Source organism: Syngnathus scovelli, chromosome 9 (assembly GCF_024217435.2).
Source record: "Syngnathus scovelli strain Florida chromosome 9, RoL_Ssco_1.2, whole genome shotgun sequence".
NCBI lineage: Eukaryota > Metazoa > Chordata > Actinopteri > Syngnathiformes > Syngnathidae > Syngnathus > Syngnathus scovelli.
Window position 1 is genome coordinate 4365845 of NC_090855.1, and position 17720 is coordinate 4383564.

Consider the following 17720-nt stretch of genomic DNA (forward strand, 5'->3'; position numbering starts at 1 on the left):
CCATATCATTTTATGTGGCCCGCGAAGACAAATTGTGCATCGACTTCATCTGTCAATACTAAATTAAAAATTTAAATCACTTTTAAAAAATGTGAGTTATTTTAGCAATTTTTATTTCCATTCATTTAAAAAAAAATTTCAAGCCCTTCCAAGGAAACTATGACTATGATGCGGCCCACGACAAAAATTAGTTTGACCCCCCCTGCTGGAGAGAATAAAACATGACAAGATATGAATATTTCATAGTATGCTTTTTGTTTGCTTTACCTCTGACATTCGTGGGGTGCTGCTACTTGCGGGGGGATTTTCCGTTTTGGCTAGGTTTGGAGCCGTGGCGACGGTATACGTCTCTCTGCTAAACTTCTGTTTGGAGCACAGCAGAGACAAGGCCACCTTAGTGCTGACACCTGGCAAGTTTGGGTTGTGTCCGCTGACACTCCAGGTAGAATAGACTGAGTTGCGAGGGTCCCTCTGAACAGTTGGGTTGGGTTTAACATAGTTCAGGTAGCACCAGTTGACAGAGGTTAACGTGTCTAGGCTCGGGTATGAACGGGCGTTTGCTCTTCCGATCCCCATCTCCTTAAGCTCCTCCTCCTTTTGACTTCTCACAATGGCTTCATCCACATGTTTTTCCTCCTTGTTAAATTGCCTTGGATTGAGCTCCCCTTCTTTTTTTACAGGTGTGGAGATGCTTGCGATCTCCTTTTTCTTCTCAACCTCTTCTCGTTGTTCCCCACCAGTTTGACTTCCTCCTTCCTTATGTATCTTACTGTCGACATCCTCCACCTCTCCTTCAGGCTTGTGTCGCTCCCCTTCCGCTTCCTCTTTGACCCTTTTCTGGTGACGTTGGGCCTCAGTACTGAGCTCAAGACTGGCTGCAGGTGAGAGCATACGTTTACTCCCCCCGGCTCCAAGTGGACCGTACTCCTCGACAAAAGGTGACTGCAGTTCCCCAGGCAGGTGGATCTTAAGGTTTGGTGTGGGGACCTTCAAATAAGACCTCTGTAACTTGTCCCTTTCTATTTTGCCCATGATTGTCATGGTCGTGCATGAAATAGGCTCCCGTGGACAAGCGGAGGTCAGGATCTGGGACAGGGTGGTGTACATGGCTCGTGTATAGGTAGGTATGTGGGTTTGGAGGCGGACCGGAACCACAAGAGACACTGATGGTGTGAGCTGTGCCACACATGTGGCGATGAGGGGGCGAGGGTAGGGGTAAGCGGTGCTTCCCTCTGCGGAATGTAATGGCGGGGCGGGGAGGCACAGGGACTGACTCACACTGAGAGGAAACTGGACAGGAACTAGAGCAGGAAGCTGGTGGAATGGTATACCCATTTGTTCAGCCATGTGGATCTGCATTGGGTGTACCTGTAGAGGTCCATCGGTTTGCGAATGTAAAAAGGTTCTAAACTGGCACATGGTGGTGACTGGGAGGAGCTGGGATTGAGGGTGTAATGTCTGTTGGACGATTTCATGAGAAGGACGAATATCTCGTGGCTGTAACAACTGTAAGACATTCCCTGTCTCTTCCGGGTTGAAGTGGGAGCTTGAATAGAAAAGAGGGTGACTCGAGTGGGACGGCCCAGGCTTTGGACTCTCCGCTCTGGCTCCCTCCTCTTGTTCTGGTTCCCCTAAGGTTGCGTGCTTCACAAGAAGACACTTGCGCCGTTCTTTCCAGGAGGATGCCGACTGCTGAGAGGATAAGGATCCCAAGTCAAAAGATTTACTTCTGTTATCGGAGACCTGCTCTGGTTTTTGAGGGGCTTGTTCTGAAGCTGAGCGCCTCATTTCCTTGTGGCTTTGGTTGTGTTGTTGGGAAGTAGATGGCACTGTCAACATTTGGGTACTTTGGCTACCGGTGCCCCAGACTGTAGGCTCTGACCTCGTGGGATCCTCATAAGAAGCTGAAAGACTTGAAGTGTGGGACATGCTGCTCTCCTGACTAGGGCTGCGAGGCAAGGACACAGACTCAAAGCTAGACTCCCCAGAGGATTGAGCTGCCTCGGCTAAGCGGAGTCTTTTCTTTTTTGGGGGCAATTTCTCTGCAGGGAGCTGGGCAAGAGTCTGGCTACGTTGCGGCCACTGAAACTCCTCCACTTTATCTGCCTCCTAGGATAGATGAATAGTTGAAGTCAGATTATAAAAGACAAACATTTAAATCGTTTTAAATGTAATCGTTATACCTTAGAGGAAGACGCGGTCACCGGTGGTGACACAGATGGCATGTCGGTATCGGGCTCCACTGTAACAAGAATCTCTGGCACTTGAATGTTGGGCTGGCGGATGAGGCGAGATGCAGAAGGTGATGGTTTGGGATGAGGTTGTTGTGCTTGGTGAACCTCTTTCACATCTGAGCCCTCGCTTTCCATCGAGAGGCTCTCTTGCTTTTCAAAGGAACTTGTGTGCTGGATCACAGACACGCCCTTCCGATCTCGATGTTGCCCCGACTCCGTCTGTACGGTACCACCTACAAGTACATGACAAATAAATTACGTGGAGATCAACGATCAACGATATAAGTCGTGCAATCTACACGAACAAGAATGATTAGACAATGATATCAAGAAACGAACCTGAGAGCGCTTGGCTAGGTCCTGGTGGACCTGCCACTGGAATGATCCCTGCAGAACTCCCTGACACGGTTCCGGACCCAGGACTTGGAAGATCCTCTTCTATACTCTCCTCTTTTCTCCTCTTCCTCACAGCCATTGCCAGTGCTCTGAACTTATAGTGCATCATCATCTGAGGGCGATCCTCTCTGCCGGTTTTACTTGGATCTCCGCTCTCCTGTTCCAGTGTTTGCTGGGCCATGCACACACCTTGGTGGGCTCTGAAGCTATCAGCATGCTGGAGGCATGTTCCACATACTTTGCATTCAAATGGATTTTGTGGTGCTTGTTGTTCTGGATGACTGGTTGTGTCAGAGACACTGGTTGAAGGGGAAGGGTTAGGGGGAATCTCCTCCAGCATAAGTTCAGATCCCAAGGGAACCTCTATGGCCGGTTGTCGCCTTAACATACGGTGAGCATGACCGATATTAATCTCCGTCGCCATGGCCTGCTGCTCGTCAAACGAATGGCAGAGACGGTAGCCTCTTTTGGACCTTGTTCCCGATGCAGAAGATTCTAATTGACTGCTTGATGATGGCATCGAGCGGCTTCGGAGAAGGGGCACTGTGGACAATGTGATTGGTTGGTCTGTTTCTGGATTCTGAAGGTGCCTTAACCCACTGGGACCGGGGGCTTCTCCCTTAGGGTCGAAGATGTAGGGGTCTTTGGGGGTAGTCGATTTGGGTGACTCGAGGCTACTTTTCCTGGATAGAGAAGAGCGCCTGGGCTTCACGCTGTCAATCTCACTGGTGTCTACCACGGCTTCATTGATGGTTATAAGCTTTGTGATGTGTTCTATGACTTGAGTTTTGGGGACAGCAAAGGGAATACTCTTTTCTTCTGTTCCAGACAGTGAGGAGAGCGGGGACTGAGAATGTTGTGGATGTGAAGTACGCTGCTGTCCTCCCAACCTTCCATATTTCCCAAGAATGATTTCCGCGTAGGATTTGGCATTTGCACTAGGAGGGCTAAGATGGGACAGATCGGTGCTTCCAGATCCGGAGAAGTAACCAGACTCTGTGCTGCCTTTACTGCCAGGGCCAAGAGAAGAAGATGAAGTTGAGAGGGATGAAGGAGGATCATCGGGTGAAGCTATTGGTCCACGTTTTCTTTCACTAAGCCTCAATGCGAGCCTTTGCTTGACAGCTTGAGTATCTTCAGGCTTCTGGCTCTCCTCCGATCCTCCTGGTGGCTCCTTACCACGTTTCTTCTGCTTGGCCAAAATCTCCTGAGAAGATTTTTTGTGGTGGCCTGTCTCATCTTCAGACTCAGTGCTTTCTCCTTCTGTATGTTCCTCAACGTCTTCTCCGATTCCTCTGCAGTCCGGCCCGCTTAAACTGGGCTCGTCACGACTGGATGCAAGACCTGCCTTAATGCGATGGGCGTGGGACTTTCGGTGCTTGTACAGGTTACTCTTGGTCTTGAAAGAAAAGCCACAGGGGGCGCAAGGATAAGGTCTTTCACCTGTATGGGAGCGAATGTGTTTCTGAAGAACACTTGGCTTGGCACATGGACGACCGCAGTAAGTGCACACATATTTCCCTGGTTTTTGAGGTTTCTTCTCTCCTTTCCTAGGAGAGCTAACCCCTTCTTTTGTCTCTTGGCTGGACTGATGCGAGATCTTTTGTTCAACCTGGGTGGAGGATGAAGAGTGATGAGATGAAGTTGATGCGGAACCTGGAGAGAAAAAGCTGCCTCCTGAAGGACCTGGGTTTTCCGTATGCTGCCATGCTACTGCTTGCTGTTGTAACCGAAGAAGATCAGCACGTTTGGGTTGGCGGTTTTGCAGTCGCCCCAAAGCTCTGTGTACCGGACGAGGATTCGTTAGCTGCTGGGGCTGCGGAGAAGATTCAAAGGAGGATTCCGTCGTCACATGCTGCTGCTCTTGTCTTCCAGAGCGATCCCCATCACCCGGATGGCTGGGCTCAGCCTCCATAGGGTGAGGAGGAGGCCTCACAGACACACACGCAAGGGCTCTTGGAGCCTCATGGGGCTAATCACATGGCAGCAGGGAGGTCAGAGACAAGGGGTTGTGGACGGTGATTGTAAATCACACCAAAGCGCCTCTATCAGCGTGGGCCTGAAGTTATTCAAGAGGACCAAGTGAGGCATTGTTAAAATGTGCCCTGGAGCAGCACTGACGTAAGTAAACATAGTTCAGCTCTTGGTATAGAGAAACTCTTCGTCTGCCCAGCTGCAGCCATCCTAACAGCCGATTCAAAATCTTTTCCGTGTCTCCTTTGCTGGTCCACAATAGCGCAGATGGGTGAAGAGTTCTAGAAACAAAACAGACAAGTATGAGCTTCTAAAATATATGTAGTGTACGTCAAAGGCAAATAATCCTATCTAGGAACTTTGAGTGGCATAGTCAGAACAACCCAGGTCACAGTAACGGTACCAAATCGAAGAAGTCACAGTTTTAGGGCACATAGTCAAAACAAACATTGGAATTGCAGATTACACTTATCTGATTTGGCCCAACCATTCAAGTGTAGGGGGGTGTTTTTATTTGAATCACTGAAGTGAGATTGAGCGCTTGCTATTGATAATAGCCAAAGTGTACTTTTAAAAAAAAATCTGTAAAACACAGATACAAGACAGCTGGACAGCAAGAGGACTTGACGTACAGATCAGGGTACTATTTTTTTTTACTGTATATGTATACTGATACTGTATTGCCATTTACGATTCAAGGTGATCTCTACTTCATATAGCTGTTGATGCAGAAATTTAAACTCGATAATTAGTTAAGGTTTTGAAGGTTAGGGAGAGCGTTGCTTCCATTATTCATGGAAGTCTGGTCTGTCGGCTCTGAGCGGGGGAAACACACAGAGGGCTTTGCCAGTGAGATGAGGGGAAGGAATGCCTGAGTGGAGCCTCCGCATGATGCCAAAATATACACTTGCACGCATACAGCTTGCCTACAGTGAACAGTAAAAACCCCCACAAGACCAAGTCCTACATCCAGACTGCAGGTCTACATTGACTGTGACAACCAATCAGCTACACTGTCCTGAGGTGACCCCCCTATCTGCTGATTATGAATCCAGATTGCACACAACATTGATTTAATACATTCAAACTTTATTGCCATCCGCGGATTTAAACACATAAGAAAACATCGACACATGGAAAATCATATTTGCACATGCTCGGACACTGATGACATTGTCTGTAAAACCGAAGATCAGGTGGTAATTTGTCGAAATCTTATTACTGTTTGCTCCTTGGATGAAATATTACCCCCTTTAGCTATTAAGTCTATAGCGAGATGATTTTTCAGAGGACAAATGTTTGTCTTGATCTTCCATCCAAGCTCAGTTTAAAGTTTAAAAGTCTCACAGAACTTCTCAATCAATTGATTTGTAAGAATTTACCAGAAGCTTGCTTCACTTGTTCCTTCCGAGAGAAGGAAAATGAAAGCGTGAGCAATTTACAGTAAGTGAGATTCAGGAATTTAGGGGAAGCCTGACACACTCAAGTGCTATTGTGTATACACGCATACACACACCTGAACACACACGTCTCTCCAGTAGGTCAAGTCCAGACTTTTTCCTTTCCCGAGCGGTGTATTCAATAAAATAAAACAGTTATCTCAGTGCATGTTCATTTTCCTCATCAATACCCACATGTATTCAACCCAGCTGGTAATGATGGATACCAATATGGGCTAAACAATAAATTGCGCTGCACCCCGAGGACAGATAAACTCTCTTAAGTGCTTTTTAAAAAGCTGTTGTCACCTCCTTCACCTCCCCAAAACACGCACACACACACTCATGTCTTCTTTCTCCCTGTTCTCTCTTACTGGTAGTAGTCTGGTGCTGGTTCCCATGGAAACAAACCTACTCTGAGCAACGGCAGATGGAGAGGGAGCTGGAGGTCTAAATTTATCTCCCAGCATCCTCTCTGACTACAAACACACAGTGGCAGCAGGAAGCGAGGGAGGGAAAAAGGGGGGGGGGGGGGGTTGCCCTCTGCTTAGACTGACAAGCTGGCATGACCTTTGACATCTAACCCGTCTTTAAGTGACAGTTGGTTGATATCAAAAGAGTTCAAGTTGTACTGTCCAGACTTAAGAGGTGACATGAAGCTTTCAATTAAAGCCGAGCCCCCACATGCTTTCCAGTAACTCAAGAAAAGCATGCTCGGGTTGAAAAGAAAATCTAAAAGAGCGAAGCAGATGTCAGACTTGAGCGGAGAAAGTCTCAGTGGCTCGGGGAAGCCACTTAAGTCAGCGGGTCTCGGCGGACACCAGCTGAGGAAACACATCGTACCGGAGCCCTCAGTCGGTCGCTACATGCTCGGCGCAAGACGCGTTGGGATCACAGAAGCTTAAAAGAAGGATTTGCCAAGGCTTTGATAAGAGACCGAGTTCAACTTTCTAACTTTGCTCACCTTATGAGAGTTTTTGTAATAATCCGGATCCAGAGAAAATGCTACTTTGATGTCAACATATTAAATCGTGTGAATTAATTTTGAATTTTAATCATTTTGACTATTCTAATAGATTTTATTATTCATTTTGTTAACATAATATAAATTTCTGTCACAGAAGGCAAGAGAGAGGATAGCGACTTTTTTTATTTTGAATGAAAATGACTCAATGTTTTCCTTCACCCAATAGAAAATCAGTCTCAACCTACACAACAAATCTGACTCATTCATCTGTACATAATAGAAATTTCATAACAAGAATGGAAAAAAAAAGAAAAAAAAACTTTCACCCAGGTCAGAAATACCAAATTGAGGTTCTGTAATAGTTTAGCGTAATGTTTCCCAACATTTTTTGAGCCAAGTCACATTTGAAAAAAATTAAGTCACAATTGCAAAGCAGAACAAATATATCAAAATTACTAAAAGCAAGCACATTGACCATATTTAGGCACATTTACAACCAAAAGTAACTAAAACACCTTTTAACAACCCGCACTAATCAGTCATTTATAGACTAATAGCAGAATTTTAAAATCAACTTTCCAGCTACCTGGAAGTCAGTGTAAAGCACAGGTATCAAACCCAAGGCCCGGGGGTCAGATAAGGCCCACCACATCATTTTATGTGGCCCGCAAAAGCAAAATAATATGCCAACTCAATGTTTCTTGTTAAGATACCAAAACTCTAAATTGTCTTTCCTTTTAATAACAGTGCGATATTGCAAATTTTTTTTGTTACAATCCCAATTTCAAAATAAATTAGAAAATTGTTGAACTTTTCTGTTGTGTGTATGTGATAATATCCACCCATTCATTTTTTATTTAAATCATTAATGGCTAAGCTAGAGAAAGTGACTTTGAAGTTATTCCACTCCCATCCTGTTGGTGGCAGAAATGTACATATGGCTTAGCTAACTGCCAAATAAATAAAGGTCAAAAAGGATGGAATGGGAATGACCACTATAAATGCGAAATGAAAAAAAAAGAAGAAAAATCTAGCATGTTCATCAAAATTTTACGAGTTCTCCTTCGGTCAATATCACACCCCTCTGCTAAGTTTGATAAAATTCAGTGAAGTCGTTTTTGTGTAATCTTGTAAACAGACACACACATGACCAAAATCCTTCCCTCAAACAAAGATTAAAAAAAAAAAAATCCCTTGATATGAGAGTCACCAACAGTTGCGAGGCATTTCCGAAATTAGTCATTTAACTTATCTGACAGGTAGTGACAAAACAAAAAAGTGACACGATACTGAGCATTCTGAGGAAGATGGATTTACATGAGACAGAACGAAAAGGGGAGGATGTGTCTGAGAGAGACAGACAGGCAGACAGACAGACAGACAGACTTGAGATTACCTGACAGAGCAGTCTGGTCTTCCCCCTCAGAGACGCTTCACAGGCTCTGGGAGACAAGCATGGAGAGCCAGCGAGTGAGAGCGGATATGACTGCTTGAGTGGGTGTGTTGCCGAGAGAGGCAGGGAGGGTGGGGGTGAGGTAAAAACAGAGTGATGGAGAGGAGGGAGGGAGGGGAGGGAGGGGGGGGGGGGGACACACACACACCAAATGAATGTTTCCACTGTACTGTATAAACGTTCGGAGAGGAGGTGGAAAGGCGCGGTAGGAAATCGAGAGCAATTGATATTCTTACAGTAAAAAATCGTGGTTATCGCTTGCAAACACATTCTTGGGGTGGCATAACAGAAAGGTGTAAGAAAAAAAAAAGCACACACACAATATCTGTCGTCTTTTCTTGAACTTGCACAAACATTGATTGGCCGCGCCAAAAAGATTACAAAAATGTTTCGACTAAGCAATACGGGTTCTGCTGTGTTTCCCGACGGGACACATCTGTTATTATTTCCACTTGTAAATGGTTCCAAAATGTGCCATCTGGTTTGTTGACGTACGACGGGCAGGTGGAGAACAGAGCTTGACTGGATCTGTACGTTTGGGGAAAACCCGACTTTTAAAATGCAAGTAAACACCTTTATCTGACATTCTTTGACTTTGTAAAAGTCCGACTAACGTTGGAAAAATTCCAATCCTATGTAAACAATTCTGCTGACTTTCTTGGCATGGTGGAATTTGATCTAATATGTTATTGAGATCATCATAGAGGTCGGTGGGGAGGGAAAAAAAAAGAAATCTACTTGAGTGATGAACCCTATGCCTACATGTGTCATTTACGTATATCTTCCAGTTCCCGCCGGAGCGGCGGATCTCTAAATGAATTCCAGAGTGTCATCCATTCAAGCGAGCCCCCGCATTACGCAGCAGCGAGGCCGGGCCTATCAACGAGAGCGAGCGAGCGAGCGAGCGAGACGTGGACAGAGAAAGCAGAGAATTGAGAATGAACGCGGCTCCTGCTGTTCCATAGAGTGTTGCCTCACTGGCAGAGTACAGGAAGTGACTCACAGGGTCTAAAATAAACACGCTCGCAGAGCGACGAGCCGCCACATAGAACGGGCTTATCAGAGAGGAGGCGGGAGAGAACACAGAGGCGCACTACACAGGCCGGCAACACATGGTCGCCTCGCCTGGTGGGTTGACGGGATGAGTCACAAACAAGGAGCTGCCTAATGACCGTTCTTTTGCCCGCTTGCTCCATCAAAATACGTACAATTATATATATATATATATATATGTATATATCAGGGGTGTCAAACTCATTTATTTCGTGAGCCGCATTGTCGTCGTAGCTTCTTTTGGAGGGCCAATGTATGAGCACCTCGTATTATATACAGTAAAAGCTACAAAACAAACTGACAAATAACTCGTTTTCAAATCAGACGAGTAAAAAAACTGGTTAAATATTTCAAAAAAAGATATTAAAAGTGAAGTTAATTTGCAATTCTAGTAATGACACACGAATTTAGTGCACAATTTGTCTTGATGTGGAGGGCCGAATATGGACCCCGGCCGGGCCTTGAGTTTGACACCTGTGGCATATATATATATATATATATATATATATATATATATATATATATATATATATATATATATATATATATATATATATATATATACATACATATACATAGACACACATACTTATAGTCTGATTTATAATTTATTTTCCCAGCATAAGCCTATCCTTTAATACCAAAACAATTATGTGTAAAGAATAGTTCACACGAACAAAGGTTTTGAATATGTTTGTTGAAAAATACGCGGGAAGACGACCTTGAAAAAATAATTGCATTTTAAATCGCAATATTCAGGAGGAAAAAAAATTTCTGAATCGTTTAACTATAAAAAAAAATAAATACTTTTATTCACATATTTATTTATTGCTTGTGTTACATGAGAAATTCGGAAGAGGACCTTGATAAAAAATGATAATGAATCGAGATTTGGTTATTTCTCAAAATTCTTCAGCCCTTGCCCAATGTTACTTTCACTCTTAATCATCTGCTTTTTCAGTTTGATTCTTTTGGTTCCTCACATTTGTTCCGGGTTGACTCAAAGAGAGCGTTGTTTGTGCCCTCGTGCCGCCCTGATGCGATACTTTGTCGGTATTGTATCGGAGTGAATGTGCTCATTGTCATCCTTTACGACACCGCACCTTCAATACAGAACCTCCCAGTGAGGGACCTTCACCCATCTGTCGTCGCCTTGTCCTTTTGTATTACACCAGAGGTATCAAACTCATTTTCATCCTGGCTCACATAATAGTTGGTGTCATTTTGGACAAAATGAGCGGTTAACTCATTTAGTCAAACCCGATGCTATATTTTGAGACGTTTGTGCCTTAAATTACACACGGACAACAAAATGTGCAAATACGGGTCGTCTCTGTTGAGTTGTGAGGTCGGATTATTTCAGATGTGCGGTAAATTCCGGTAAATTGATGTGCTGTGTCCATATGCGTGCGATCTATTTAAAGAGGGAACCCACCGAGTGTACAAAAGCTGCCGTGCTATTACTCAAACTGCGTTTGGGAAAATAACAGGAAGAAAAAGCCATTTGTATCTCAAGCAGGAGACTCATGTCAGTTTTTGGATTTTCATATTTTGACCACCGGGACTTTATATTTTACATTTACTGGAAATAGATGAAATCACCATTAGCTGGCAATGAGACATTATAAAGGATCTGAAATAATCTAAAGGTCGATCGGCATCCCAAAACAAACTGTTCTGAGAATGCAAACCACAAAATGATGAAGTGAGCTGTAACACTCGGTGAGGTTGGAGAGAAGAGGCCTTACACGTGCAACCAAGCTGCCAGCTAATGGAGTGGAGCCGGCTCCTCTTTTGTTAATGCCGATCGATTTGTGTCCTCAGCAGATGCGATATCTGATATAGCCAAACAGTGAGAGAGTGACCACCCTCTGTTCCATTTTTTTTTTTTTTTTAAAACCCAAACGTAATGATATCAGATTGTCACATGACTTTTTTTTTTTTTCACCCACACAAGTTCACCGTGGGCTCTTTTAAATTCATCCTCTCAGTTATGATCCTCCTCGATGATGGTCTGCATTAATATCCTGACACCTATTAGGTGAAACTAGATGGAGAGAATCCTTCACACCATCACTAAGCGCAAACTGAATTCACAATGCTTGCATGGTAGTCAATCAAGTGAAGCACTATTTCGCTCAACAAAGAAAACAATTGATTTGAAATGAAAGAATTTTTTCCTCAGTGCCACTTCCTTTTTTGTGCAGCTGCGCCAAGGTACAAAAGGAAACACGTGCGGCACTTTGCATGACCTTAGCTCCAAATTGTAGTCATCTCGCAACCACCTTAACTGGACCTGTCAAGTTGCTGGTGCTATTTAGCAGCGCCCACAAAGAGTCAACAGGTGGAAGCTCGACCGAGCTACGGACCGGGCCGCGGAATGTATCAACAGATCCCGGAGGAGGCAGGGCTTCTGATTTCCTCAAGGCCAAGTCCGCCCGAGTCATGGCTTACCCTCTGTGACAAACCGCTCCATTCAGCCAGTTTACAGTTTACTCTCACGTCGCCTACGTGTGCCCCCGCTGGCCTTTCTGCTCCATGCCACACTGCAGCAGACACTCAAAGGACAGTCAGCTTCTCTTCGACTTCGATACCGCACGTATAGCGACACCCTGGGCCAAATCTCCCCTGCTCATAAAATGCGGAGGTGTGTGTGAATATTTGAGAGTTGGAAAGCATTTTTTTGAAAGTAACAGGATGGGTGAAAATACTGCATGGGATTAGGAAAATGGTTTTATTGAGGTGCAACAAAGTATTTGTTGGTAAATATGTTCTGTTGTTTGTGTTGATAAATGGTGAATCAAAAGAAAGCAATATATATTATGTCTCTTAAATTAAATGGGATTTTTTTTAAATGTGGATTTTTTATTTTATGTCTTAAATTAAATGGGATTTTTTTTAAATGTGGATTTCTTATATTATGTCTCTTAAATTGAATGGGATTTTTTTTTAAATGTGGATTTTTTCCCCCCCATTCTTTAATTTCAAATTTGTTGTTTTTTATAAAAATTGAAAAAATCGGTTTTGTGTTTTTCTTGACAATCTGATTTTGAAATCATCATTATTATCATCTACATGTACATGAAACCGTGAAGCCCACAACATGTCCGGTAACAAAAAATGAGATTGACTCCGGATTGCATTGCAAAATACCTCACCCACTCAGATCAACGATAAAACTCACTAAAGGCAGAATGCGAATGAACATGTAAAAGTATCGTGTGAAACTTGACAGTAACAAAAGAATAACAAACAAATCCCACTGCAAAAACAAAGTGGATTACGATCATCATCGCTATCTGCTACTTGGTAACAAAGGTAAACAAAACAAACAAGTTCAGTTGTGATTATTTTTCAAATAGGTACTTTTAATTTGATTTCAAACTCGATTTCAAACTCTACAACCAACTGGTCCACTTTTGGCTTACTAGACAGCCCATTGGTGGCCACGCCCTTAAAAAGACTTCGCCGTCTTGGAAACACGCACTGCCACAATCCTATTGTGCATAAACACGAATGACACCATCATCAGACATCGTCGGAATCTCCCGAGGCAATTACCGAGCCAGAAGGCCCCGAGGGCCAAATGACCCGGTTAGGAAGAATTAGCGGTGCATTCCTGCGAGGAGAAACCCGACTCTTCTGCCGACCCGCCACCGCACCTCCCTGTGGGCGCACCTCCTCTGAACAGCATCATCACCGTCGTCGCAATGTCGTCGGATTGCTTCTAAGCAAAGTTCTGAAAATAGGGATGGCCTTCTAAGAAGTGCAGTGTGAGGACAATGCGAGACAGTGCATTGATATAGTCGAGGTGGCGAGGGCCATTGATTTCCTGTTACACCTCGCTCGGCTATGCGTGCCTCGTATCGGCGAACTGCATCGTCACGAGCTTTTACTGTAAGGACGCGTTGCAACTGAGCAATTGGTTATTTGATATTCCAGCAGTCGCATTGTTCACTCTGGGAAGCAATTTGCTTCTACACACTTTCCAAGATGAGGTAAATTGACCTCCTTAGTGCGGAGAGAGTAAATAATCAGCAGCAGACAAAAACATGGCGGTTAGTTAACACTACTTGGGTCATTTCCAATGAGATAATCGAACTACATCTATGTCAGGTGACAATAAGCCACTATACACAAAATACCAATCATCAGGGGGCGGGGCATATGGGACTGGGCGGGGCTTATTGGTCTGTCCCCGCCCACCAAGATGCTTGTGTCCCCTCACTCAGGGCATGGAGCTCTAAAAATATATATATTTTTTAAATTTGATGCTTAGTTTATTATATCATGGTAGCTATACTTTTGTGTTTAACAAATACTAGCGTTGAGTTTTTTCATCCAATCTAATCTACAAACGTCTATCACAAATCGTCCTAAAATTAATGTTAGGTGCTCAAGTAATTGTTCAGTCATAATTTCAGGAGTTCGGAGTGCAAAATGATTGCGACATATCCAAGCTGCAAGTAAACTGAGCATCTTTAGAGATTGCCTCACTTTGCCACACCCAGTATGGCTGCAATGTAATGTATGTTTGACTCAAGGTGGGGTCCGTTTCCATGTACTGTAAATGTTGGTACACAAAAAACACACACACTCTGGTTTCGGTGTGCACATTGGTTCACAACGTCATTATTACCAATTACTTTTGTTATTATTTACATGATTAAAACGATTTTGTTATTCGACCTATGCCAGCCACATGTTGTTGAAGACATAAATAAATGCTTTTCGTTTGGATGGCAAAATGTCTGCCAAGACTCACAGATTTTACATCCACATACTGTAAGTCTTACACAAATATTAATATATGAACACTTACACTGATAACAAGCAGAAACACAAATAGTGCAATTTGCAGTTCAAGCAAATAAACCCCACTTCTTCCTGCCAGCAGTTTTAACTTTATTCATTGTGGTCTGGCAAATGTCAACAGTTTGCCATTAAATCGCATCAGGGCCTTTGCTGTTTATGGAAAGAGATGTCCGAGAATGTGTCAATAAAGCCAAAATGTAAAAAAAAACAGTGCAGGCAAAAATATTTCCTGTCAGCCCATGACCAGGATGTAAATTAAAATGTGGCCACAGAAATGGAACATCTGTGAGGGGGCGTTTGGTAAAAGCGGAAATGTCATTAACGTTTTGCATCGCTGTCTGACGTTAAAAAAAAAAAATCACAATTTTACTGTTTGATTTTGATCTATTAATATCAGACTTGCTGAAGCAAAACATTTCCTCTAAATCATCCGTTCATATTATTATGTTCAATGGAAATTTCAATAAAAGAATCCTATGATGCCAAAAATTTTATTAAAAAAAAACAACAATATTTAGAAATGTAAAAATATTTATACACAGTATTGTTAGCATAAAAATAGACTTTGCTGCTTTTTTTTTTTTTTTTTTTAAACTCGGGAAGCCTTGTGGTCCACCAATATTCTTTTGGGATTCCTCAGTCCAACAAGCCAACATAAAATGCTTAGCATACTTTTAGCCCCACTTATACTATACAGTCCATACAATAAATGTCACAACTGACTAGTCTGCACATCTCTTTCCTTCTGTACGAAAAAACTCTTAGAATTATTGCAAAATATTTCCCTCCAGTACGTCACCGAAAAGCGAACAAAACACACTGAAGTCATTTGGATGCAGCGGCAGCCAAAACGGAATGACAGTCAAAATGGGAATACTTAAAAGATGACTGGTGTTGGATACATAAATAGCCGCCCTCCTACTTGCATTGCGATGTCGGCTTCTGAGGAGAGGCACATTTGCGAATAGTCATAAAGGCACGTTTGACAACCAAGTCGACTGTGGCGATGACAACGAGGAAAGCGATGCAACGCTGTGAGAAAACACGCTCGGAGGATAATCTGATCACGCTGCTGTTGCACAGAAAAGCAATAAAGTGTGAATTAGAAAAGTTGGCGGGAGGGAACATTAGCACAAGCTCAGCATAGAAAAGTGCAGCTTCTAAAAAAAAAATGTGGCTGCACTTGTGAAACAAACAGAACAAAATGTTCAGGAAGAACCTGCCCCTCTTATAAGCACTTGTCTCATAAATTCCCGCCCAGAATGGCACCAAAAGCCAAAGCCAAGGGAGAAAACAAAAATGTGATGGCATCGCCTGGATCACAAAGAATCCCAAACCAACAAACTTGACATTAACAAGCCAATTTTTTTTCTTCTTCAGTAAAGAGAAAAATCTCCTTTTCCTATCTGCTTTCCTCCTCTGGATTAACTTCTTACCAGCAGTCACATGGCGAGAAGTAAACACAGGAGAATCCTGTCTTGTTCGTGTGTTTTATATTTTCGCACTACCTTTCCCGCGGCTAAGGAGGAAACGACAAACCATGATGAGTCGAACCGAAACAGACAAACGTTTCATTTAATCAAGCGAGCGTACCGGAAAAGCATGAGAACCATTTTTTCTTCCCTAATTCCAAACTGTGCAACTTTCTCACATGCTTCCAGAGAAGATGGATTTGGAAAGCGAGTAACCTGCCAACCCACCTCTTGTAACTCTCGAGCTTTTACTCGTCGGGCCTATTTCTCTTCATCTCCCTCTTCTGTGTAATTTAGGCACTCCCGCTGTAAATGGACACCTACTCAGTGGCAGTGAGTGGAAAACCAGCCCTGCTGCTTCAGCTTCTCCAAGAAGACCTATTAGCTACACAGATAGCACCTAGTTAGGAATCCGAGAGGGTGGGGGGGAGCTGAACCCTTCCACATGTCAAGCAGATCGTAATTTCCCCCTGGACGCTTTTGTCCGACTTTATTCGTCTAACGATACAACCAGAATGCTTTTATTTCTCATTTATGGCCAAGTGCCAGGGCAAACGTTTCCTTGGAGGACAAACGCGGCACAAGTGATGAATATTCAAACTCTGCGGTGACCTAGCTGGGGTTGCTCCTTCTTGTTGCTGACTGTGCAGAACTCTGGGACTACCTGGATGCAAACAACAGGACTGCTGACTGGAAGCTTACATAATAGAAAACACCTTTCTTTTTCCTTTTTTCAGAAATTTTAAAAGCCTGCCTGCAAAATGTAATTTTTTTCTTTAATTATCATCATTAACTGCCATCGACGACGAATGAATGAATGAAACTTTATTTTTTTCACACCATTATTAATCTTTCTTTCATATACTTATAACATGACATTTTAATAGCCTGAGAAATGCTATTTTTATATTTTAATATCGCTTTAAAAAAAGCCATTTTAATAACATGAGGAATGCTAATGTTAACGTTTTTTTTTTTTTTTTTTAATGTATTTCTATGAAAGGACATTTGCACCCTTTCCTGGCTGCCTGATACAAATTCCACATGACCAAAATATTCATAATCAAAGCTCATTTTCTACAGCCTGTCCAGAAAATGTATGTTGGAGTTGGTACCTAATATTTTGCCCACTTTGACTCTCCAGCCACCCACTCACCTCCAATCTCTACCACCTCATCCATCTTTTCAAATGGTGATGAAAACTGACTTGGATGTCCTGCAGCCAAGGACAAACACATAGTCCTATGACAGGCACCACATGTTTTTTTTTTTTTTTTTCTCCTCCCCATCATCTGTTTATTTTCTCAATTACACAATGGGTGAGTCTGTGTCAGCAACTCTGGGGGTTTTGCTAAAAAGGAGGGGGGGGGGGGATACTGTGTCGTCATGCCACTGAGAAACATTTTTGTAATCATCGTGGTGGATGGGGCAATGTATGGCCGAGCGGTTAAAGAGATTCCTGCTCGGAAGAACCTGCACCTGATTCATCTTCAGAAGAGTGTGACCACAATGTGACAGATTATTACTCAGTGATGTTGCAGTGATTCACTACTGCATGCTGTTGTTGAACTCTGAGAATAAACTTGTGACATTGACACACAGGAAAGGCCCTTTGTTCGGCCGTTGACGGAACAATGAAATCCGTCAAGCACAAAAAATAACATTTAAAAGCTGAACTGAAAACTGTTTAAAATGATGAAAAAATGGATTTGACCTTTTTTTCCACAACTAAATGTTTCTTGTTTGAAAGCAAATTATGTCTTGATAAAAACAAAGAAGAGATTTTTAGTCTTTTAAAAAGTGCAAAATAATTCTAGACACTTTAAGTGCCCCATTTATAGACAAATATTATGAGCCAATCTAACGATTAAATGCTGAAAGTGCAAAGTAACTACAGACATGAATAATATCACAATG

The 17720-nt window shown here is 42.9% G+C and overlaps 1 protein-coding gene across 4 annotated transcripts in view; it reads right to left on the bottom strand.

Moving 5' to 3' along the window:
- LOC125975509 (transcription factor HIVEP3) overlaps positions 1-17720 on the bottom strand; it is a 33412-nt gene that overhangs the window by 6913 nt on the left and 8779 nt on the right. For 2 of the 4 annotated variants that reach the window (XM_049731162.2, XM_049731158.2), the window contains exons 3-5: positions 2574-4885; positions 2184-2467; positions 268-2109 (exon numbers count right to left, since the gene is read on the bottom strand). In XM_049731162.2, the coding sequence (XP_049587119.1) occupies positions 268-2109; positions 2184-2467; positions 2574-4545 (4098 nt within the window). In that variant the 5' untranslated portion in view covers positions 4546-4885. Of the gene's footprint in view, positions 1-267; positions 2110-2183; positions 2468-2573; positions 4886-8406; positions 8470-17720 lie in introns of those variants that run through there. The other 2 variants (XM_049731160.2, XM_049731161.2) reach the window with 2 other exon arrangements.